This window comes from Trachemys scripta, chromosome 9 (genome assembly GCF_013100865.1).
Source record: "Trachemys scripta elegans isolate TJP31775 chromosome 9, CAS_Tse_1.0, whole genome shotgun sequence".
Classification (NCBI taxonomy): domain Eukaryota; kingdom Metazoa; phylum Chordata; order Testudines; family Emydidae; genus Trachemys; species Trachemys scripta.
Genome location: NC_048306.1, coordinates 47,551,217 through 47,575,499, shown reverse-complemented (window position 1 = coordinate 47,575,499; position 24,283 = coordinate 47,551,217). Strand labels below are relative to the sequence as shown.

Here is a 24,283-nt window from a genome sequence, read left to right as displayed (position 1 = left end):
AGGTGCTTCACTGTATGTTACCCAGGGATCACCGTGCCCTGCGTAAGGTGCCCCATGGTATGTTACCAGGGGGTCACTATGCCCTGGGAAAGGAGCCCCATGTACGTTACCCAGGGGTCACCATGCCCTTGGTAAGGCACCCTATGGTATGTTATCAAGGGGTCACCGTGCCCTGCATAAGGTGTCCCATAGTACGTTACCCAGGGTTTGCAGTGCCCTGGGTAAGGTGTCCCATGGTAAGGTATCCAGGGGTCACCATGTCCTGGGTACAGTGCCCCATGGTACATTACCCAGCGGTCGTGTGCTCTTTGTATGGCGCCCCATGCTATGTTAGCCAGGGGTCTCTGTGCCACGTGTAAGGAGCCCCATGGAAAGTTAACTGGGGTCACCATGCCCTGGGAAAGTCACCCATGTACGTTACCCAGGGGTCACCGTACCCCTCATAAGGGGCTCCATGGTATGGTACCCAGGGGCACCCTGGGTATGGCGTCCCATGGTACATTACCCAGCAGTCACACTGTACTGCATAAATCTCCCCATGGTACATTACCCAGCGGTCACTGTGCCGTTTGTAAGGCGCCCCATGCTATGTTAGCCAGGAGTCCCCGTGCCCAGGGTAAGGAGCCCCATGATATGTTACCATGGGTCACTGTGCCCCAGGTAAGGCGCCCCATGGTAGGTTACGCAGGGGTTGCCATACCCCGTGAAAGGAACCCTACTGTACGTTACCCAGGGGTCACCGTATATTGGGTAAGGTCCCCTATAATACATCACCCAGGAGTCGCTGTGACCTGGGTAAGGCACCCCATGATATGTTACCCAGGGGTCAGCTTGCCGCGGGTAAGGCACCCCATGGTACATTACCCAGGGGTTGCCGTGCACTTTGTAAGGAGCCCCATGGTTCGTTACGCATGAGTCATCAAGCCCTTGGTAAGGTGCCCTGTGGTATGGCTCACCGTGCCCTGGGTAAGGTGCCCCATGTATGTTACCCAGGGGTCACCATACCCCAGGTAAGGAGTCCCATTTTACTTTACCCATGGGTCACTGTACTCTGAGTAAGGCGCCGAATGGTACATTATGCAGAGGTCGCCGTGCCCTAGGTAAGGCGCACCATGGTATGTTACCCAGGAGTCGAAGGGCCATGCATAAGGCGCTCCATGGTATGTTATGCAGGAGTTACCAATCCCCTGCTAAGGCGCCCCATGGCATGTTACCGAGGGATGATTGCATCCTGAGTAAGGCGCCCCATGGTACATTACCCAGGGGTCACCTTGCCCTGAGTAAGGCGCCCCATGGTGCGTTACCCAGAGGTCTCCGTGCCCTGTGGAAGGAACCCCATGGTACGTTACCCAGGGATCACTGAGCCCCTGATAAGGTGCCCCATGTATGTTACCCAGAGGCCGCTGTGCACAAGGTAAGGCTCCCCATGGTATGTTACCTAGGGGTTGCCGTGCCTCGGGTAAGAAGGCCTATGGTACGTTAGTTTGATGTTCTGTACCTCGAGGGAACACCCAGCTCCCCCATGTTCATCCTTATAATATGATTGTGTGGTATCTAATGCAAAGTTTGTCATGTCGGGTGTCTTCGGAAGGCTCATGATGTACTGAGCATTGTTGTTATGGTAATATTATAGTAATCATTGTTATAGTAATGTTATAGGTTGTAATTTCATGTATATAGTTATGAGGCTGAAAATGTGTCCTCATAGCTTAAAGCAAAAACTGTCCAGAACAGAGGGTCAGTTCACCCCTCATAGGGCATGTATGGGACAAACCCAGCCCATCCTCACAGGAACAAAGGACACTGGCCTAGGCAAAAACAAAGGGTCTATTGGACTCTTGAGTGAGTCACCCCCCTTCCTGGTCAGTTTTGGGACTGTGATGAGGTAATGCTCACCTAACTCTGAAGTTGCAGGGGGGCAAAGCCAAGAGGGAGGAAAGAACATGATAAAAGGGAGAGATGTTTGCCATGCTCTCTCTCTCTCTCTCTTCCACCTCCATCTACAGACATCACCACCAAGTGACTGAAGCGCTGATCAAAGGGGAGAGCCTGGTTGAAGGGCAACCAGCCAGGTTGTGGTGAGAAGTATCTAAGTGTGTAAGGGCACTGAAAGTGTTAAGATCAGCATAGAATGTGTTTTGCTTTTGTTTCATTTGACCAAATCTGACTTGTTATGCTCTGACTTATAATCACTTAAAATCTACCTTGGTAGTTAATACATTTGTTTGTTTTTTCTACCTGAAGCAGTGCATTTGGTTTAAGGTGTGTCAGAGACTCCCCTTGGGATAACAAGCCTGGTACATATTAATTGCTTTGTTAAATTGACAAACTCATATAAGCTTGCAGCGTCCAGCAGGCATAACTGGACACTGCAAGACGGAAGTTCCTAGGGTTGTGTCTGGGACCGGAGATATTGGCTAGTGTCATTCGGTTGCATGATCCAAGGAGCAGCTTACATGGCAGAGGCTGTGTGTGAACAGCCCAGGAGTGGTGGTTCTCATAGCAAAGCAGGGTAAGGCTGGCTCCCAGAGTAAACAATTGGAGTGACCTAGCAGATCACGGGTCCATATAACACCAGAGAGGAATGTCACAGTTACCCAGGGGTCACCGTGTCCTGGGTAAGGCGCCCCATGGTACCTTACCCAGGGGTGACCGTGCCCTGCGTAAGGTGCGCATGGTACCTTACCCCAGGGCACTGTGCCCCAGGTAAGGCGCCACATGGTACATTACCCAGCGGTCGCCATACACCGGGTAAGGTGTCCCATGCTACATTACATTACCCAGGAGTCACCATGCCCTGTGTAATGTGCCCCATGGTATGTTACCCAGGGGTCGTGGCACCCTGTGTAAGGCGCCCCATGGAACATTACCCAGGGGGTTGCCGAGTTCTGCATAAGGCACCCTATGGTACGTTACCCAAGGGTCGGTGTGCCCTGGGTAAGGCGTCCCATGGCACCTTACCGAAGAGTCGCCGTGCCTTGTCTAAGGCACCCTATGGTATGTTACCCAGGGACACCGTGAGGCGGGTAAGGCACTCCATTGTACGTTACCCAAGTGTCACCATGCCCTGAGTAAGGCACCCCATGGTACATTACCCAGGGATGACCGTGACCCATGTAAGGTGCGCATGGTACATTACCGAGGAGTTGTGGTGCCCCATGTAAGGTGCCCCATGGAACGTTATCCAGGGGTTGCTGAGCTCTGCATAAGGCACCCCATGGTACGTTACCCAAGGGTCACAGTGCCCCGCGTAAGGCTCCCCATGCTACATTACCCAGGGGTCACTGTGTCCTGGGTAAGGAGTCCCATGGTATGTTACCCACAGGTCGGTGTGCCCTGGGCAAGGAGTCCCATTGCATGATACCCACAGGTCGGTGTGCCCTGGGCAAGGAGTCCCATGGTATGTTATGCATGGGTCACCGTGCCCTGGGTAAGGTGCCCCATGACAAGTTTGTGACGTTGCACCCCTTAATGCTTTATAGAAATAACTGGAATAGGTTTTATGCTAGATATGCCATGTAACATAACCTTTGCACAGACATGTTATTCTGCATGTATTCATCCTATTTGTATGAATGTATCATTCTTGTATCTGAGACTAGAAATATGAAATATAACTCTGAGGTCCTATTGTAATTGTGCAAAGTGTTGGCCATTAATGGTGGTTTGTAATCTTGATGGCTCCCATTAACCAGGACAATTGACTGTAGATGGCTCTGTTTACTTGTAAGTCTTCCTGTATACATGTGTGCTGGCAAGTGGGTAATGAAGTCTTACAGTGACATATGATCATGTCACCTGAACTGGAATCCATCTTTAACCTGGTGCTTTTCCATTTAGAAGGAGGGGTGGGGACCCAAAGAGACAAAAGATTCATGACTTGTGCCAAAGCTATGTAAGGGGGTGGAACAGAACAAAGGGGGCTGCAGTCAGGAGAAATCCCCTAGCTATCAACTGAGCTGGAATAAGGACTGTACCAGGGGAAAGGATTGGGCCCAGACTAGAAGGAGGCTAGTCTGTCAAAGAAGCTTATTGGAACATCTCTGAGGGTGAGATTTACCTGCATTTGGTTTCCTACTGTACTAGGCATTAGACTTGCATGTTTTATTTTATTTTGTTCTGTCTGTTATTACTTGGAACCACTTAAATCCTACTTTTTGTATTTAATAAAATCACTTTTTACTTATTAATTAACCCAGAATAAGTATTAATACTTGGGGGCGGGAGGGGGGGCAAACAGCTGTGCATATCTCTCTGTGTTATAGAGGGCGAAAATTTGAGTTTACCTTGTATAAGCTTTATACAGGGTAAAATGGATTTATTTGGGGTTTGGACCCCATTGAGAGCTGGGCATCTGAGTGCTGGAGACAGGAGCTCTTCTTAAGCCGTTTTCAGTTAAGCCTGCAGCTTGTGCGGGACGTGGTTCAGACTTGGATCTGTGTTTGCGGCAGGCAAGCATGTCTGACCCAAACAAGGCAAGGTACTGGAGTCCCATGCTGGCAGGGAAAATGGGCTCAGAGGTAGTCCCAGCACATCAGGTGGCAGTCCCAAGAGGGTTTCTGTGACCCAACCTGTCATAGTGGCACACCGAGCTGGGTCTGTGCACAGCTGATTGCTTTGAAATACTGGTAGTGATTTTAAGTGAGTTTTAAGGGTGTTGGCTGGAGAACAGACAAAGTGGTTTGTTATTTTCTGTTTGCTTATTTCGGGTAAGGGAAATAGAGACAGAAAAATAAGCAAAATAAGTAAGAGTGAAGATCAGAAGAAACTAGAACTGCACAGGTTGCAAATTGCCCAGAAAGGCTGAACACTGGGCACTGGGCAAGTGTCTGTTAACTAAGAAGCCCCTGAGCTGAATGCATCCCAGTTTCAGTGAACTGCAGAGGGGTGTGGCGCAGCACAAGAAAGCACGAAAATGACTAGCAGTGAGGCAGCTACTAAACTAGAGCTGGCCAGACTGGAAGTAGAAGAGAAGGCAAAGGGAGTTTCAATTGAAGCTCAAAGAAGCAGAGGCAGCCAGGGAGGAAGCTGCTCACAAATGAGCTATGGAAGGAGAGGCAGCCAGGGACAAAAGAGCCCCGGAGTTAAGGGACAGAGAAATACAGGCCCAGATTGAGGCCCAGAAGCATGAACTGGCTGTTATGGAGTGGAAGAGACAAAACCCTCCAGCAGCTGGCCCCACTTCCCCAAAAATCCACAAATGGGAACAACTATGTCCGCAGGATGATGAGTCCAGTAACATTGCCAAATATTTCATCACCTTTGAGAGACTGTGCACCCTCCATACAATTCCTGACGATCAAAAAATGACCACATTGGTAGCAAAATTGACTGGAAGAGCTCTGGACATATTCAATAAGATGCCTATTGATGATGCTTCAAACTATAGTAAATTTAAGGAACTGGTTTTGAAACCGTTTCAGATTACACCTGAAACCTACAAGGTTAAATTCAGGAGTCTTAAGAGCAGCTCTGGATTGAGTAATGTGGCTTATGTAAATGAAATGAGAGATTTGTTAGACAAGTGGGTGAGGGGGGGAAAAAGGCATAACAGGGATTGGCAAACTTTGGCACGCGGCTCGCCAGGGTAAGCACCCTGGTGGGCTGGGCCGGTTTGTTTACCTGCCGCGTCCGCAGGTTCGGCTGATCACGGCTCCCACTGGCCGTGGTTGGCCGTCCCAGGCCAATGGGGGCAGCGGGAAGCGGCAGCCAGCACGTCCCTCGGCCCGCACCACTTCCCACAGCCCCCATTGGCCTGGGATGGCGAACTGCGGCCAGTGGGAGCCACGATTGGCCGAACCTGCGAATACGGCAGGTAAACAAATGGGCCCGGCCCGCCAGGGTGCTTACCCTGGCGAGCCGCATGCCAAAGGTTGCCGATCCCTGCATTATAAGCTTGGAAGAAATGTGTGATTTGGTTACTCGGGAACAATTCCTGAATATGTGTAGTGATGATGTAAAACAGTATTTGTGGGACAAAAAGGTGGATGCAGTGGGTGGATTGGCTGAGTTTGCAACTCTTTTGAGAAGTCACAAGCTACAATTAAACATAAACCACTGGCAGAGGGGTACAGGGTTGATGGAAAGCAGAATCACCATTTTACCCCTGGGGGAAAAAGGAGGCTGGGCGTTCACCTCCCCATTCCCCTGTTACTCGTCCCAAATCTCCTGTACAAGCAGAGAAGTCCAAGAGATGCTATAATTGTAAATCCACTGACCACCTGAGGAATAAATCTCCTTGGCTGAATCGGAACAGGCAGCAGGTAACACATGAAGCTGCTGCTTCTCAGAGCCAGGCTGCTGCCTCTTTCCACACAGGATTTGTAAAGTTTGCTTCTACACAACCAAGCAGTGAGCATATGCATGCTGTTAAACTTAATGGGAAAGTACTCCTGGGATTGAGGGACACTGGTGCAGAGATTTCTGTGGTCAGGAGGGACCTGGTCCATGAGAAGGATTTGTTGCCAGGGAAAATGGCAGAATTAGAACTGGTGGCAGGTTACAAAGTCCTTGCACCTTTAGCTAAGGTACACATGTGATCCAACCCATCACAACATTACCCATGGGTCACCGTGCCCCAGCTAAAGTACCCCATGATACGTTACCCAGGGCACTGTGCCCCAGGTAAGGCGCCCCATGGTACGTTAACCAGGGGTTACCATTGTGACGTTGCACTCCATATGTTCTATGGAAATTTGCTAATGAGTGTGAATATAATGTAACTGGAATATGCTTTAGGCAAAAGGTCTCTTGTAAGGTATCATTACAAAGCTTATAATCTACTGAGTGTGTTCATCCTATTTGTACGAATGTATCATTCTTGTATCTGAAACTAGGAATATGAAATATAACTCTGGGGTCCTATTGTAATTATGCAAAGTGTGGGCCATTAATGGTGGCTTGGAATCTGGATGGCACTCATTGACTAGAACAATTGCCTGTAAATGGCTCTGTTTACTTGCAAACCTTCCTCGGTGTGTGTGGTCCAGCCCTGGAAGAATGGAGGCTGGAGTCTCACAGGACATGTGATCATGTCACTTGATACTGGAATCCATGTTAAACCTGGTGCTTTTCCATTTAGAAGGATGGGTGGGGATCCAGAGAGACAAGATTCTCACCTTGTGCCAAAGCTATAAAAGGGGGTGGAACAGAACAAATGGGACTGCCAGTCATGAAAAATCCCTGAGTTAACACCTGAGCTGGAACTAACAAGGACTGTACCAGGGGAAATGATTGGGCCCAGACTAGGAAGAAATCTAGCCTGTGAAAGAAGCTTATGGGAACATCTCTGAGGGTGAGATTTTACCTGTAAACAGTTTCTTAATGTATTAGGCTTAGACTTGTGTGTTTTTGTTTTATTTTGCTTGGTAACTTACTTTGTTCTGTCTGTTATTACTTGAAACCACTTAAATCCTACTTTTTATACTTAATAAAATCACTTTTGTTTATTAACAAACCCAGATTAAGTGATTAATACCTGTTCATAGCTCTCTACCAGTGTTAGAGGGTGTACAATTTATGAATTTACCCTGTATAAGCTTTACACAGAGTAAAACTGATTTATTTGGGGTTTGGATCCCATTGGGAGCTGGGTGTCTGGGTGCTGGAGAGAGGTGACCTGCTGAACAGTTTTTGGTTAAAGTCTGCAGCTTTGGGGGCGTGGACCAGACCTGGGTCTGTGTTGCAGCAGGTTAGCATGTCTGGCTCAACAAGGCAGGGTTTTGGAGTCCCAAGCTGGCAGGGAAAACGGACTCAGAAGTAAATTCAGCACGTCAGGTGACAGTCCCAAGGGGGTCTCTGTGACTGAACCCATCACAACTGTGCCCCAGGTGAGCCGCCCCATGGTACATTACCCAGAGGTTGTGGTGCCCCGTGTAAGGCACCCCATGATATGTTACCCAGGTGTTGCCACACCTCGGTTAAGGTGCCCATGGTACGTTACCCAGGGGTCATCATGCCCTGGGTAAGGGGCGTGTAGGTGTCCCTCACCTCTCCCCCTCAGAGGGAGGCCACTCAGGTTGGCCCAGTCTGGTCAGGACCAGGGTTTGCGGGTTAGCCGGGAGCCCACAATAGGGCTGGGCGACCAACCGTCACTACCAGGCTTTGGCCTGGGCTGGGGTAGCTCAAGTAGTCCGCCCGTCAACACAGTCTATTGGGGTAGCCCCGGCCCAAGTCAGGCCCAAGCAGCCAACAACCAAATAGTCTTTAAGTGCTGGCTCTGACCTGGGTGGAGCCCAGGCAGACAGCGAGCAAACAGTCTTCACAGTGCTGGCTCTCGCCGGAGTAGAGCTCAGGCAGCCAGCAAACAAACAGACCTTACAGGGCTGGTTTAAGCCTGGGCGGGGCCCAGGTAGCCAGCAAACAGTCTTTCCAGGTGAGAGATAAGGGGGCTCCTGTCCTGGGCTAGAGCCTCCTTGCATCGTGTAGGGGGTCAGCCACCTGGGGTGGGGTAGCAGGGGGACACGGGCCCACTCTACTCCACCGTCTCCCAGCCCAGGGCCCTGGCAGGGGCAGGATTGGCTGCCCCTGCATCGGCAGGGATCCAGCCGCAACACGCCGACTGAGCCACGCCGGGCTCTGCAGCCGGCTGTTCCGTGGCTGCCCCTGGGCTATTTCTTGCCTCCCCAGGGCTTGGTAGCTGCGGCCTACAGGCCTCTTCCAGCTATTCAGGGTACTCTGGGCCATACAGCAGGTACTCCGGGCCATCTGGAAATCGTGAACAGCCAGGCACATGTTCCTCTCGGGAGAACAGGCCGAGCGTCCTCCTCCTTCGCTGGCTCTCCCCCAGCTGTGCTGCAAGGCCAGCCTTTTATACTTCCAGCCACGCCCCGGTACTTCCGGCGAGAGGGACGGGGAGATCTAGGCTCCTCCCTCCAAGGGGCGTGTAAGCGTCCCTCTCTCTCCCACTCAGAGGGAGGCCACTCAGCCTCGCTACAGGGCCCCATGGTACGTTGCCCAGGGGTCACCATGCCCGGGGTTAGGTGCCCCATGGTACATTACCCAGGGGTCGCCGTGTCCCAGGTAAGGCGCTGCATGGTACCTAAACTATGGGGCACTGTGCCCCTGGTGAGGTGCCCCATGGTATGTTACCCAGGGGTCAGTATGCCCTGCGTAAGGCATCCCATGGTACGTTACCCAGGGGTTGCCGTGCCCTGGGTAATGGGCCCCATGGTACCTTACCGAGGAGTCGCCATGCGCTGTCTAAGGCACCCTATGGTATATTACCTAGGGGTCACTGTGCCGTGGGTAAGGGTAAGGGTACATTACCCATGTGTCGCTGTGCACTGAGTAAGGCGCATCATGGTACTTTACCCAGGGGTTGCCGTGCCCTTCGTAAGGCGCCCCATAGTATGTTAACCAGGGGTCACCATGCCCTGGGTAAGGGGCCCATGGTACGTTATCCTCAATGCTACCTGTTTGCCTCATTTCTATTGCAAATGTGTCTAGCTGCAGTTTGCAGACCAGTAGGCTCCTCTCTCACTGAGGCTGGAGGCTGCAGCTCTCACCTTCTCCTGTTTCAGCCATGCCAGGTCCTCCTCATGGGCCTTCTTCTGGTTCTTCAGAGACAGCTGAGTCTCTTGTTCCATCTGAGCCAGCTGCTGCTTCAGTGACTCTATATCCCGCCTCCGGGTGGTGTCCTGCAGCTCCAGTTCCTGCTGGGCCTTCTCCACCTCCACTGTGGACCAAAGAAACCCTTGTGAGGCTCCCAAAGGTCCTGCTTGCGTAAAGCGCACTCAGGTGTGCAATGCGGGCATTACTCTCTGCTGCAGGCCATGGGGCCTGAGGCTCCATGATACCACAAGGCAAGGGACATGGGCATAGCTCCACTTGGGCTGGGGGTACTGAGCTGAGGAGCTGAAGCCATAGACAGAAGGGAAGTGGGGATTGGCAGTAGCACATACACTTTACCTTGGAGCACCTGCCTTGTCTGGTCAAGGCTCTGATTCTCCCCTTCCAGCTGTTCCTTCTTGACTTCCAGCTGTGCTGCTAGCTCCTGCATCTCAAAAAGGCTGATCTCCAGTGAGTCCTTCTCAGCTCTGTGGCACAGCAGCAAAGAATCAGGGCCAATGATGGAGGCTATCACTTCCCCGACCTCCAGTGAATTAGTTGGCGCTTTGATTGTGGGAGGAACCTTTGTCTATGCTGAGCCCTGAGGCCTTTATGGCTCAGCTATGAGCCATGCAGCACTGTCCCAGCCACACCTTGAATGCCGTGTGTGCCCTGTATGAACATCTGCTGCACACAGGCTCCTTGGGGCCTCTCTCCTGTTCTCCATTCGCCAGATGTGTTCCCAGCAGCAGGCCCTGTGGAGCTGCCCCCTGAGAGCAATTCCACATGAGCGTGGCTGAGCCTGGCTGTCACACATGTGATGGCTGTGTCAGTGTGTCTGGGCAGAACAAGGGCACGGGACTGGCTCTCCTCACCCAGAGACCATGGTCGAGGAGCAGAACTCCACTTCCTCCTGCGCAAGTGAGGCTTCATTTCCACCAAGGTGTGGCAGAGGAGAACCAGGACTGTGAAGCATTAACAACCCTTTCATCAAACTACCTAGGGAGCTGGAGCGAGGCCTCTGCATGGTGAATGACTGCCTAGGCCAGCTGGCACTGCGTCCCCGCCAGCCCAAGGGAGTGTGGGCATCATGTCTCCCCACACAGGTTGGTAGTGGCTGAGAACAGCTACCCTCCCAGCTGTCCACTGACTGTGTGGGCTTAGCTGGAAACTCCCTCCCTTGCTCTGCAGTGCTGCTGGGTACCAGTTGCCCCCCTGTGCCCCTCAGCAGGAGGGAGAGGAGTGAATGCAGCAGCAGGGAGGGGGAGCGTGTTGGGAAGAAGCGGAGCTCCTGGCATTCCTCCGTCGGGAATGGCCCCTTCTGGTCCATCTCCATTACTGATCTGGGCTGTTCCCAGCCTCATACCAGCAGGTAGCACTGGGAGCAGCAGAACAAGAAGCTCCTGGCACAGAGAAGAGACCTTCTCTTCCCTGCCATGGCACCCCTTAGTAGCCCTCCCCCGCAAAATAAGAGACTAGCCAGCCTCCAGGTGATACCCACAGGACTCTGCCAGTCTCCCAGGATCTGAAGAGCAAGGAGGGGGTACCTGAGCATGTCTGTCTCTTCCAGCAGGCCCTTCCTCTGCCTCTCCAGTACATTGAACTCCACAGCCAGCTGTGCCTTCTCCTTAGCGAGCTCCTCCTTCTCCTGGGCGGTGCGGAGCAGGGCGTCGGCCTGAATCTCCAGCTCCTGGTGTCTGTGTGCCAGCTGCTCACTCAGAGTGTGCTGCTGGCTGCTCGCCTTGGAAGAGCGAGGAAAGGAAGGTGAGCAAAGCTAGAGAGCAAAGGGTGTGACTGGGCCCTCCATGCTCCCAGAGTCCCTTTTGCTGGCTACCCCTACTGCAGGCAGCAGAGAGGGAGGGAGAGAGATGCCCATGGGAGGGCTACTCCCCCTTGGCCCCTCCCCATCTCACCAGCCAGGCACACCAGGGCAGTATTCTGTGCCAGGGATACAGGTGGGGTAGGTCATTTCTCCCACACAGCAACTTGGGAGGAGGGAGGGGGGGATTTGCTCTCTGCATCCCCATCTTGTTCCCAGTCTGCTCCTGTGGCTCCCAGTTGCTCCAGGAACCAGCTGGCTGACAGCAAAGCTGCCACAAGCAAGGAATGGAGAAGAGCAGGCATGGGGGAGGAAGACCTTTGCCACAAAGGGAAGACTGGCTCTTGCCCAGCAGTGTGCAGGGAGGGAGCATTATCTGGGGCAGATCCCCACGTGGGCCTGCTCTCACCTGCGTCAGGTGATCCTGCAGCTGGGCTTTTTCCCTGCGCAGCAACCTCATCTCTTCCCCCAGTGCCTCCTGCCTCTCCTCTGCTGCCTGGCAGCTCTGCTCCAGCTCCCGCCTGGCTGCGCTCATCCATGCCAGCTCCTGCTCCAGGTGTGCCAACTGCTCTCGCAGGCCAGCTCGCTCCTGCTCCAGCTCCCGCCTCTGCTCCAGCAGCGAGCTCTTCTCCTCCTCCAGCTTCACCACACCCAAAAGCCAAAGAGAGGGCAGTGGGATAAGGGGCCGGCCCTGGGAGGAAATACCCTACAGACTTGACAAGAGTGAAGGGCAGGGGGGAGCTAGCCCGCTCTCAGGTGACATCAGAACAGCACAGCTGCCTGCTGTTAGAAGCTCAGCTGCAGAGATGACAGTTGCTGTTGCCATGGGGGATCCGTTCTCAGCCTGGGGATTTTCCCTGGATAGGGAACATATCCCCAACCCTAACTCAGACCTGGCGGGGCCTGGGGACTGCAATTCCTTCATGCCCGTAGAACTTGGAGGCTCTGATGGTCACACTAGCGAGACGTGACATCACAGTGGCTCCTGAGAGCTCAAGTGCCATAGGCTGAGCTGGCAAGGTACAGAAGCATGGTGAAGCCTTCTGCGTGTTGCGTAAGCAGGGTCCAGGCTCGTGGGGGGAGCTGGGCAGTGCTTGAAGTGCCTTGGAAGTTCTACCCGCTGTTGGCACAAGCAGTCGAGCATGGAACCGCTGCGCTACCCCCCATGTCAGGCCTCCCTGAAGTAACATGCCCACGAAGATTACAAGCCCCGCTGGGACAGTGCTCATGAGGCTAAAACATTTCTGGCACAGCCCAGGGTTAGAGAGATTTGAAGCGAACGTCCCATGGCTCAGAACCGAGGGGGAACTGCTAAAGAGAGTGCGCTCCAGCTGCCTGCACTCCCCACACCAGCAGGTGGGAGAGGGCAAACCTCACCCACCAGCCTGGGTGCTCTGGGGCAGGGCTTCTCCAGGAGATGCTGACAGACGGTCTGTAGGTACTTAACTCCCACTGAATCAATGGGAGCTAGGTGCCTACGTCCCTTCTGGGTCATGCCCTTCCTCTCTTTGGGCTTCCGCTTTCCAGTGGTAAAGGGGACAATGACATTTACCTTCTCCCACCCTCGTTTCTTTACCCGGTAAGCTCTTTGGCAGGTCCTGCTCCTGGCTGGGGCCTCTTGGTGCTACAGGAATGCCTCCCAATGGTAGAAATGGGCGACAGAGCGCAGTCCTGCATGGCTTGGTGCCCTGGGGGGGGGGAGCTCTGCCTTTGCCTGCAGCCTGCTCTCCCACTGAGGGAGTTCCCAGCCACTAGAACAAGAAGAATGCTTTTCACTTGGCAGAGTAAGACGTTTCTGTTTTCCCTCCCCCGCTTCTCTCTGGATCCACCTAGCAGCCCTGGTGGGATGGGGCTGGATCCAGCAGGCCCTGGCATTGAAATCTGCAGCCAGGAGTGGGAGCTGAGTGGCTGGATGAGTGATGGGCACTTCTGGTACAGCCGGCAGCCCCTGCCCCAGGGCTGGAGGTGGCAAAGCTCTGAGATGAGGCTCCTAGAACACCAGCACAGGGGGTAAGGGCAGGCCAGCGAGAGAGGAGCTGAATGAGAGCAGGGAGGGGGGATGCTCTGGTGGTGGAGGGGGGAAGGGCCTGTGGAGAAGGGAGGGGCACAGCCCACTCAAAGGGACCTGACCCTGCCCACCCAGACACATGTACCTTGTAGCCAAGTTCAGGAACTGCCCCTTTCAAAAGGGTGAGAGGCACTTCCCTGGGCTGGGCTGTGGTGATGCCCTGCAGCTGGCACATCTTGGCTGGGTACCTAACAGTGCTCTGGCATGGAATAATGGAACCAGCTTCTGTGGGCCAGTGCTGAGCGACAGAACGCAGGTCATGGGCTGGGGGTGGGCATGTGAGGGACACAGGGGCAGAGTGCAGGGCAGGAGTGTGTGGGGATATGGGCAGAGGGGTGCAGAGCGCAGGACGTAGGCTAGGGTGTTCGTGATGGGCACAGGGCAGAGTGTGTGAGGGGCACAGGGGCAGCGCACGGGGCAGGGGTGTGTGAGGGGCACAGGGCCAGAGCACAGGGCGGGAGTGTGTGATGGGCACAAGGTGCAGGGTGGGGGTGTGTGATAGACACAAGGGCAGAACGCAGGGCAGGGGTGTCTGAGAGACACGGGCAGAACGCAGGGTGGGGGGAGGGGGGGGGCACGGGGCAGGGGGCGGGGGGGGGGTGTGTGAGGGGCACAGGGGCAGAGCGCAGGGCAGGGGTGTGTGAGGGGCACAGGGTGCAGGGTGGGGGTGTGTGATGGACACAAGGGCAGAGTGCAGGACGGGGGTGTCTGAGGGACACGGGCAGAACGCAGGGCGTAGGTGTGTGATGGTCACAGGATGCATGGCAGGGGTGTGTGAGGGGCACAGGGGCAGCACAGAGGACGTAGGTGGGTGCTTGGGCGGGGCTGTGTGATGGACACAGGGGTAGCATGGAGGGTGTAGGCTGGGGTGTTTGTGAGGGGCACAGGGGCAGAACACATGTGAGGTGAGTGCAGGTGTTGAGTGGAGGCCATGGGCAGGGTAAAGTCTGTTACCTGCAGGAGAAGGCGGTTGAGGTTGACCTTGTCCTGGGCAAGACCTTCAGTCAGAGCCCCCATCTTGGCCAGTGAGTCTCTCAGCTCGGAGTCCTCCGATCTCAGTTTGTTTATGGCTAGTTCTAGCTCAGCACTCTTGGTCTTGGCCTGGGGAGAAGGGAGACCTCAGCACTTAAACACTGGCTGGGAGTTTTTCCAGCCACAGTGAAGTAAAACCTTCCTTGTTCCCAAGATTCAGGAGCCCCTGCTCCACTCTGGTGAAGAACTGAGGCGCAGTGCGAGGAAGTCTCTGGCCTGGGTTCTGCGATACACGCTGGGGTTGAAGCACTGATATCAGAAGGGGTTGGGATTCTCTGAGTTCATCTGGTGGGAAGCTAGTGGTCAGGCTACTACAGCTGCAGATCCCACTATGTGGTTCACAGGGAGCAGACCTGGGCAATCTGTGAGCCAAATCACACAGTCCTTCCTCATGCAAAACTCCCATTGAACTCACCCCAATGAGTGCCCAATGCCTCCTGCAACTCGTGTCCCGACAGCAGGGTACATCCCGATGGCACTGTTCAGCCCCCAGTTCACACTGGGATGCTACAGCTTTCTGGTCTTTGCAGGACTGTATCAGACACTAATGAGATTTGTTACCAGCTTCCTACTGTCACTGCGCAGCCTCGGAAATTCTCAGCCAGGCCAATGGCTACTGATGCATTAACGACAATTCCTCCTGGGGGCTTGCCTCCCATGCCAGCTGTGCCACACTCGAACCCCATAGCTCATTTCACCCACAGACAAGACCAGCACATGGGTGCTAGCCCGGCCACTGTTACGAAGTGCCATAAATTAGACCTGCACATTCTTCCTGGTGGATCCTTTGGGTGAGGTACACTCTGCTGGGTCAGCTAGCAATCCAGCAGACTGCACCTCCATTGATGGGGCCCGGTACTTCAGCCCCTGCAAAGGAATTGTTGACAGAGAGCTCTATATGATATTACTCATCGGGTTAGGACATTTTTAAAAAGCTCTCCCACCCATTCTACCCTCAGCTCACTGCTAGTTGCTCTCCAGGATTTCCTAGAAGAGTGAACACTATTGAGTGAGACAGGGAAACCCTTCTTTCCTGGGAAAAAAACATGTTCCCCAGTCGGGACATCTCCTACCCCACTGAAGATGAAGTGGATCTGACAGTTGTTTTAACGCAGTGCTATTATGATGTGGCAAGTAATATACTAGTTTGGAAAAGTTAATACCTCTGAAAATGCTGCCTAACAGAATTCTTGGTGCATGGATTTAGCTCTGGGCAGATCATTCTGCTATCGTCACAGAGATGGCTGCTGCTCAGTATCTATTCACTGGAGCCCAGTTTAACACCCACTGACTTCAACAGGCATTGGGTCATGCCTGTGGTGGGCATGTTATTTCCAAGCAAAGAAATTAACTTGTAACACATTTTCCATTTTGAAATATCAGCTCCTAATAATGTCATGCCATGCACTGGCATCTCACCCGCCACTCTACCAGAGCCCTGTCCTCCCATCCCCTATGGCTGTGTGAGAAACTAATGCCAATGGGCAAGGTCTTTGTGCCTCCCGCTTACCGTACAATTTAGCCGGTGTCACTCCTGCCTTCAGGCTGGAAGACTGGGTGGGATTTCAACACAGCCTCAGTGACTTCGGAGTAGGGCGGGGTGAATAACTGATTATTCATTTTGGTTCAAAAAACAGGGGAAAAAAATTGTTTCGGTTTGACCCGAAAATGAAATTTTTTGACAAAAAGAAAAGTGGGGGAAAAAATTCATTTTCGGTCAAATGAAACATTTCATTTGCATTTTGAATGTTTCACATTTTTTAATCTTTTAAAAATTAAATTGAACAAAATTTCTAAATGAAAACAATTCAAAAAATCAAAATGTTTCACTTCAAAAATGTTGAAATGAAATATTTCAACTTTTTCAAAAGGAAATTTTTCAGGCCCAAGCAATTCAGCATCGCTGACACAAATCTGTGAATCATTTTGGTGTCACCAAATCTGCATTTTTTTGCTGAAACAAGTTTCAGCCAAAAAACCCATCTGGTTCTACTTAGGAGCCCAAGTCTCACTGAAAGGAAATGGGACTCATACTCCTAAAGCAGGTGGGTGGTTTTGAAAATCCCACTTCCATGGATTCAGGTCTCCTACTACAGGAGTTGGGTTCATGGTCTGTGCTGATAATGCACTTCAGACCCAGAGTGATGTTGTAGTTCATACCAGATACATTAGCATTCCATCAATCAAGTTCTAGTGGGCATCCAGGTGGGAAGTAAGGATCCACTGGCATTTTCCCACTGGAGAGGGGATCACAGGTTGATGACCCCAGGCCCAGGGCTCTCTGGGTGATAAGTTACAGCTGTTCTGTTTGCCTGCCAGCCACTGCCTGGCAAAAGGATCTAGCTCATCACTTCTAAATGCTTTTGGAAAAGCTGAGCATGAACAGTGCTGCACAAACCCAAACTCGGTTCCCCAGAGGAGGTGAACTGACAGGAGAAGTAGCGGTGATGTAGATGAGGAAAAATGCCTTCAGTAAGGGAACAGACTGGCCTGTGAAGTTCATGAAACAGCTGATCGCTAGCCAAGCTCCTAGGACACCATCGCCATTCTTACTTTAGACAGAGCACAGCTTACACATTCCTTCTCATTCTCCAGCACGTCCTTCTCCAGGACGGCCTGGTTCAAGGACTCCTTTACCACCACCAGTTCCTTCTTCAAGGCTGAGGTCTTCTCTTCTAACTGCTCCAGGGACCTCTGCCTGCAGGAGTCACGCAAAAGGGAGGAAAATGAATTCTCCAGCAAAGTCTAGGGCCTTACTTCTCCGCTGGCCTGCGCCATTTGCCACCCGAGTGCCGTGTGGCTGTGAACGCTGTCATTCTGATCTGGGAGGAGTTTACGCTGCCTTCGCATCGTTGTAAATGACTAGCCGGGCTTACTCCCCCATGGCAATGAAACCTACAGTCAGGTACATTGTGAGCAGCTCCCCAGCCACGCCTGCTTCACTGCTACCCTTCAATCGAGGCTGCGCCTCAGGCCTGCATCACTCCAGTGTCAGGTGGGCATGGCTCCGAGTGGGTTCCCAACCTGGAGGATGCTGGGCCATCTCCCCCAGCACTGTCCGTTACATCAGCGTGGAGTGGGGAATCTGCACCCCCCTCCCCCAAGCGGGACTGCCCTGCACGCCATAGTAACATGGGCAGATGTGAGGCACCTCACCCTTGCTCCAGCTCCTTTCGCACTCTCTCCCGCTCCTTTGCCAGCTCCTCCTTCTGCTCCTCCAGGAGGCTTTGCTGCCTCTGCAGCTCCATGGTGCGTGTCCTCAGCCTTTCCACCTCCAGACGGGAGGAGTCCACCTGCTCGCTCAGACTTCCCACTGCGGCCTCTCTGGTCTCCTTCTCCCTGAGGGGGGAAGGGAAACTGTGAGTCACCAATCTGGCCCTGTGATAATGTCACCCACATCAGTGGTGGGCCTCTCTGCCCCCCCAGTGGCTGGACCAAGTAAGAGTCCTGGATTCCCCTGCTGCTTCCAGAGCAACGGTGTTAGAAGTTTAGCACAGGCTAGCCCCATGAGTAATTACCCAGCACCCTGGGCAGGCCTGTACAATGTGTACTGCTGCAGCTTTGCTGCTCCGGTACCTGAGCAGCATGGGGATGTCTGCTTAACTGCTGTCACACCTCATTATTGCAGTGAAGACATCCCCTTGGATTTAGGCTCAATCCCAGCTGATAACACATCCAGGGGCCCGTGACAATGACACAGAATTAAATGTTGGAGCAATCAGCATCCACCAGTTTCACCCTGGAAAAAAGGGTGGTGCACAAGCCAGACATAAGAGAATGATGCATGCCAGCACTGCGCAGAGCAGCCGTTTCTCTGAGATCCAGGATCAGTGAGGTTTCTGGGCTCCCCAGAACAAAGGAAGAACCTACAGAAACATCCTCATGTCTCAGCCCTGTTGTGCAGATCGCTCCGAGTACCCAACACAACGAAACCACGCAGGGTAACTTTGTTGAAACATCCTGGCTTCAATCTCTTTGCTATTCCCATCAGGAATTTCAGTGGCATGACTGTTCTGAACCTTCTCTCACAGGCTGGTGACTAGAGGAGGCAGGTGGGAGGGTCTGCGAGGATGCAACATCTGGTGGAGTCACATCTGGAGCCCCAGTCCTCAGATTGGAAGCTCCTCAGAACCTTCTACTTGCATGGAGGACAGGACTCATTCTCCTCTCTGCCTGCTCACCAGTCCATGTCTGTATACATCATTGGGTCTCATTACCTATGTCTCCTTAAAATGGAGAGCTGCTCACAAATGGATGTTGAAACGTGTTTCACAAATTAATCTGAAATTTTCCTTTTTTTGTCAAAAACAAACAACAAAAATGATTTTTTTTGTTTTGTTTTTTGAAACAGGAAGCTGAGGTTTTGGTGTTGGAGGTTTTTTCCCCTTTCTCTCCCCTTTTTCCCTTTTTCCCCATATGGGGGAAGGGGAAAAAAAGGAGAGAAGGGGAAAGAAAGAAATCAAAAGCCCAAAAGCTGAAACAATTGGATTTTGTTGGTTAAAAACCCAGAAAATTAATAAAAGAAAACAAAACTTTTCAGTGAAAATGTTCATTTCCAAAGACAGCCATATTTTTGTCCAATAAAAGTTTGGAGCAAAAAGTTTAGACCAGCTCCAGTAATATGAGCAGTCTGAGTGAGCCCAAAAAGCCAGAGACCTGCAATGGGGCGGTTCCCTTTCGCTTGGACTGAGACTCCAAAGGCTGAACATCTGCAGGGGTTGTTTAATCCTGAACACAGCACTATGGAGTGACACCCTTTCCAATCTGGGCCATACCACAGGCTTGTCACGTGCATTACCCTTGGGGGTGGGAGAGTGACTCCGTCCTCAGCCAGGCCACCCCAGGGGTATGGTGGCTCCTGACAGTAATTATCAATCCCCCCTATCCTGCTCCCATGTGCACCTGCTCAGAATCTCCACTGAGGATTTACAGTGCTGCAAGTCCCGCCTGCAATCCTGTAGGGCTCTGGCCAGCTCCTCTCGCTCCTGCCTCTGCTCCTGCAGCTGCTGCTCTGCCACCTGCACCTCCTGCTGGCAATCGGACAGTTGCTTCCTGACGGCCCCCAGCATGTCCCGGGCGGACTCCAGCTGCAATTGCAATTCCTAGCCACAGAATGGAAAATAAGGCACAAGGGTAAAGAGCATATTGCACGCCACTTCATATGGCACAGCACACGCGCCACACGCACAGGGACAGAGCCCTGCTATCCTGGTGAATGAGTGAAGGGTAGATCCTGTGACGCAGGTACCTAACTTACTCAAGGCTGTGTCACATGGCTTAAACTCATCCCCCCCCCTCCCCGACCCCTGAGCTAGCAGCTGTGCCTTGCTGACTTTCTCCCCTCCAAGGAGCAGCCTGATGCCGCTTTCAAACCAGGCCCACACAATAAGCTGCACTGGCTGAAGGGCTGCAAGGGCTGCTCCGTCCCCCAGACCCTCCCCTGTGCCCCAGCGTTACATCCCCTCACCCTCACGGCATGGTGGTACAACCACTACTAAGGTTACCATATTTCAATCCTGCAAAAAGAGGACACTCTACGGAGCCCCGGCCCCGGCCCCAACTCCGCCCCTTCCCCAAAGTCCCCGCCCCAACTCTGCCTCCAGGGTGACCAGAGCGAAAAAAACAAAAAAACCCAAAAAAACCCCAACCCCCCCCCAATTCCTTCTCCCTCTGCAAGCGCTAGAGGGAGGCCCGGGAGACGCTGGGGGAGTGCGGGGCCGGGGTGAGTGAGTCCGGCCTGGCCCCGAGCGCAGGCAGGACTCGGGCAGAACCTGGAGGGAGAGTAGGGGGGCGGCCTGTGGGGCCAGGCGGCGGCTGTTCGTTCTCCCCACCTGAGCAGCGGGACTCAGGAGCAGCCGCTGCTGCAGCTCCCACTGCCGCGGGGGGAGGAAGCGGCCAAGCACGTGGCACTCGGCGGCTGCGGCTCTGGTGCCCGGGCCCGAACCCTCCGAGCCCGGGCCTGCTGCGGCAACCCAGCGCGCATGCTGCGCACACCCAGCCCCTGGCCAGTCGCGTCTGGGCTGGCTGCCCAGCTGATGCAATCCCGCAGACGGCCCCAGGGCGGTGGCATTGGCAGCCCCGTTCGTTCCCCTGCGGGGCTCGAGCAGGACGGGGGGGCTGGGGCCTACTGCCCCCACTCCCGGGCCGCCTGCAGGATTGCACCAGCTGGGTCCCCGCAGCAGGCCCGGGCTCAGGGGGTTCACGCCCCGGGCGCCAGAGCCGCAGCCGCCGAGCACCACATGCTTGGCTGCTTCCCCCCACAGTAGTGGGAGCTGCAGCAGCGGCTGCTCCCGAGTCCGGCTGCCCAGGTGGGGAGAACGAACAGCTGCCGCCTGGCCCCAGAAAGTTGGAGCCCGGGGAGGAGGCGGTCCCTTACCATACCTCTCTATTTTCTCAGACATGTCCTGCTTTTTGGAAATTCCTCCCGAACGGGGATTTGATGACTGAAAAGCTGGGCATGTCCAGGGAGCCAGACGTATGGTAACCCTAACCACTACCCTTCTATCTGGGGGCTCCATCACCACCCATGGGATAGCCCAGCCCCACCCAGCACACGCTCCCATCTCTGGGCTGGTGCTTCCCACTCCCGCTGCTCCAGGCAACAAGAGACCAGGGCTGGGGCTCACTCCCAGGTCCCCACATGGAGATGCTGAGACAGCCCTGGCTGGAGCCTTCAGGCCGAAGTCATCAGTGGCCTGCAAGGTGCTGTAAAGCAGACCCTCCTTGCATGTCTATTGACACCTGCCCTTGGTGCGAAAGGGAGTGGGGACTGACGGAGCCACACACTCAGGAGCTGGGCCCAGTCTACAGTAACTGACACCTCCGTGCCCCATCTTCTGGCTCTCCACAGCCCCTCAGAGTGGCACCCTCATGGCTCTGGCCTTTCCTTTTCCTTCTCCATCTCATGCTCTCTCCTTTGGCCTGTTCCTTTGCTCCTCCCATGTTATTTGTCCCCCTGTCAGCACCTAAGCAGCATAAGGCCCCAACCAGGTTCTCTTATTATCTGGAGAGACGCTCCTGACTCCCTCGCTTCCCTTGTGGGCGGTTCCGTCTCTCTTTGGGTGAACACAGGGAAGTTGGAGATGACAAGGAATTGCAGGTCAATATGCCTGGTCCACTATTAAGGGTGGTGGCTGGCCAGTCCATCCCGCACAGTAACGACACTTCAAGAAATCATGTTTACGCTCATTACCTTCATGCTTGCCCTTCCGTTAGCTGTTGATCCTGCCCTCCCAGCCCCCGCCTCTGAGACTGGCAGAGCTGCCTCTCCTCTTTTCATCCCCCACAGATGTTTTGGGATGCAGCATTCCACTGGATGCAATGCCATCACTTTGCTCCTCAGGGAAACCAGCCCCAGTCTGTTGGCAGAGATTTCCTGGGATGCTGACTCTGAGTGGAATGAGAGGGGCTGCCCAGAGCTCGAGGCAGTGTCCTCACCTGCTCACGCTGCTGTCGCCTCTGGAGGGCACTCTGCACGGCTTGCAGCACAGCATCCTGGTGCAACGGGGAGTGGGCGCGGGATGGTGACGCCCGCCTGTGAAGTGAAGAGCTAGAGCGCAAAGGGGAGGTTTGTCTGCCAGGGTCTTCTGCACCTGTCGCCCTCACGCTGTCCAGTGAGAGGGGCCCTGCACTCTCAGCATCAGCCAGAGCCAGCTGGGGAGAGAAGGGTGGGGGGGTTAATCCCAACAAAGCCAAACTGCTGTTATCTTCTGCACTCAACCTCCCAGTTACACTAGAGCAATCCCAGCCACCCCTGCCAAGTGGGAGGCCTGAAATGAAGCCCTGAGTGCTGAGAGCCCCCATTCCTGCTGACATCTGCGGGAGCTGGGGATGCTCAGCACTTCTGAAAGGGAGGCCCTTAAAGCTATTTAAACCCAGATAGCTATTGTAGACATCTCCGTGCTGACCTAGGCACTAACCAGCCTAATTCAGTTCTGACATGAGCACTTGGGGCCTACAGAAGGCCCTGGTCCAGGAAAGCACGTAAGCATGTGCTGAACTTTAAGCTCATGAAGTCAATGACCTTAAAGTGAAGCATGTGCTGAAATGCTTTCCTGCATCAGGCCCTATGTAATTAGTGCCCAGCTCTTGGGGATCCACATTTGAAAATGTTGACCTTGGCTACACTATCAGGAAATGCACTTTAGCCCCAAAACAAACACAAGCGGTGAAGAGAACTGTGCACCCAAACCAGGAGCAACATTAGTGTCCAGTGCACATGGAGATAAGAGATTCTGCATGCCCAATTGCCAACCTAACCAAGCTCTCAGCACCTGATCACGAGACATGCTGAGCAACTCCCAGTAACATCCATACTCCGCAGGCTCTCAGTTGGGAACACAATTGTACGTGCATAAAGCCATCTATAGCTTTGCTAGATGGGCAGCTCAAAATAATAATGCCTAGTTCTTTTCATTCAGAGATTTCAAATCACTTTCCCAAGGAGATTAGTATCATTATGCCCATTGTATAGATGGGGAAATGGAGGCTGAGAATGGGAAAGGGACTTGCCCAAGGTCTCCCAACCAGTCAGCAGCAGAGCTAGGAATAGAAGCCTATTCTTCTGAGTCCTAGTCCAGTGCTCCAGTGCACTGCCTCATAGAGCTCCTATGCTAGGGTTCCATGGACAGCTGTTTAAACTGTGACTGGTGCCTGCATAAGAGTGTCAGTACGATGGCCCCGATTCAGCAAAGTCATTAAATACCACTGCAGTCAATGGGACTTAAGCCCACGCTTAAGTGCTTTGCTGACTCAGGGCCTATTGTTATAAAAGCAAGCACCAGGTCTAGAAATGGAACTGACAATAAGAGCCTGAAGAGCCATGGAATGACCTAGTGCATGCATCAGATTAACAACAGCATGAGCTGAGCACCAGATGGGAGGCCTGATTTCAAACAATCATTGAGCCAACTTTCAGAAGAACAAAGTGTACAATAACAGAATCTGTACTAATAACTCTGCTCTAGTGCCTTCCCTTAGATACCTGACATACTCCTTTCCAACACATGGGTAAGCAAAGAATCTGTACCATCAACTATACTGTTGTCTTTAATACACTATTAGTCATCAAATTTCCACTATTGAGCCATATGGTCTGAATCACCAAATTAAAACCATTCACAATATAGACATAAGGGGCCCTTACTGGATTTAGTTCTCTATTGATCTAAGGTACATATGGCTCCCATTACTGTAGTAGCTGAGCAACCTTGTGAAAGATCCACATTTTACAGATGGGGAACTGAAGCACAGAGAAGCTAAGTGACTTGTCCATGGTCACACAGGAAGTCTATGGCACAGCAGGGACTTGAATGCAGATCTTCCAAGTCCAAGGCGAGTGCCTTAACCACATCCTTGCACTTTGCTGTGAGTGAAATAGCACACCTGTGTGATGCTGTTCACGATTCGCTGCAAAGATTCACTTTCATCTTTCAGGTCCTGCACCTCCAATAGCTCTCCAGTTTTAATGACTTCCTGTGTTCAAAGATAAGTGGTGTCTTAGTGATGAACATACGGAAAGATCAGAGAAAGAGGGTGTGTGTGTGTGTATGTATGTGTGTGTGACTAATTGAGAGAGAGGAGTTTGTGGATATGTGTACCAGTTTCTGAATGTCCAGTTTTAGAGCAGAGATGGTCTTCTCTTTCTTTGCATTCTGTTCTTTAAGTTTCTGTCCTAAAGCAGTCAGTTCTGTTATCCTGAAAGATACAAGCCAGGCAGAGAGAGAGGTTGAGCAAAGTGAAGAAAGCACCAGGGGCTCAATGGCAAAGCTGACATTTCCCCAGCACCTTTCAGTCCCTCCAGGGCATTCAGAGAC

General features: G+C 53.1%; 1 protein-coding gene across 1 annotated transcript in view; it reads right to left on the bottom strand.

Moving 5' to 3' along the window:
- CROCC2 (ciliary rootlet coiled-coil, rootletin family member 2) overlaps positions 1-24,283 on the bottom strand; it is a 177,731-nt gene that overhangs the window by 95,046 nt on the left and 58,402 nt on the right. Inside the window, exons 10-20 of the mRNA XM_034781674.1 lie at positions 24,068-24,164; positions 23,853-23,942; positions 21,906-22,121; positions 19,371-19,570; positions 17,625-17,807; positions 17,022-17,166; positions 14,391-14,537; positions 11,778-12,008; positions 11,097-11,290; positions 9,910-10,037; positions 9,507-9,676 (exon numbers count right to left, since the gene is read on the bottom strand). Of these exons, the coding sequence (XP_034637565.1) occupies positions 9,507-9,676; positions 9,910-10,037; positions 11,097-11,290; positions 11,778-12,008; positions 14,391-14,537; positions 17,022-17,166; positions 17,625-17,807; positions 19,371-19,570; positions 21,906-22,121; positions 23,853-23,942; positions 24,068-24,164 (1,801 nt within the window). The remainder of the gene's footprint in view (positions 1-9,506; positions 9,677-9,909; positions 10,038-11,096; positions 11,291-11,777; positions 12,009-14,390; positions 14,538-17,021; positions 17,167-17,624; positions 17,808-19,370; positions 19,571-21,905; positions 22,122-23,852; positions 23,943-24,067; positions 24,165-24,283) is intronic.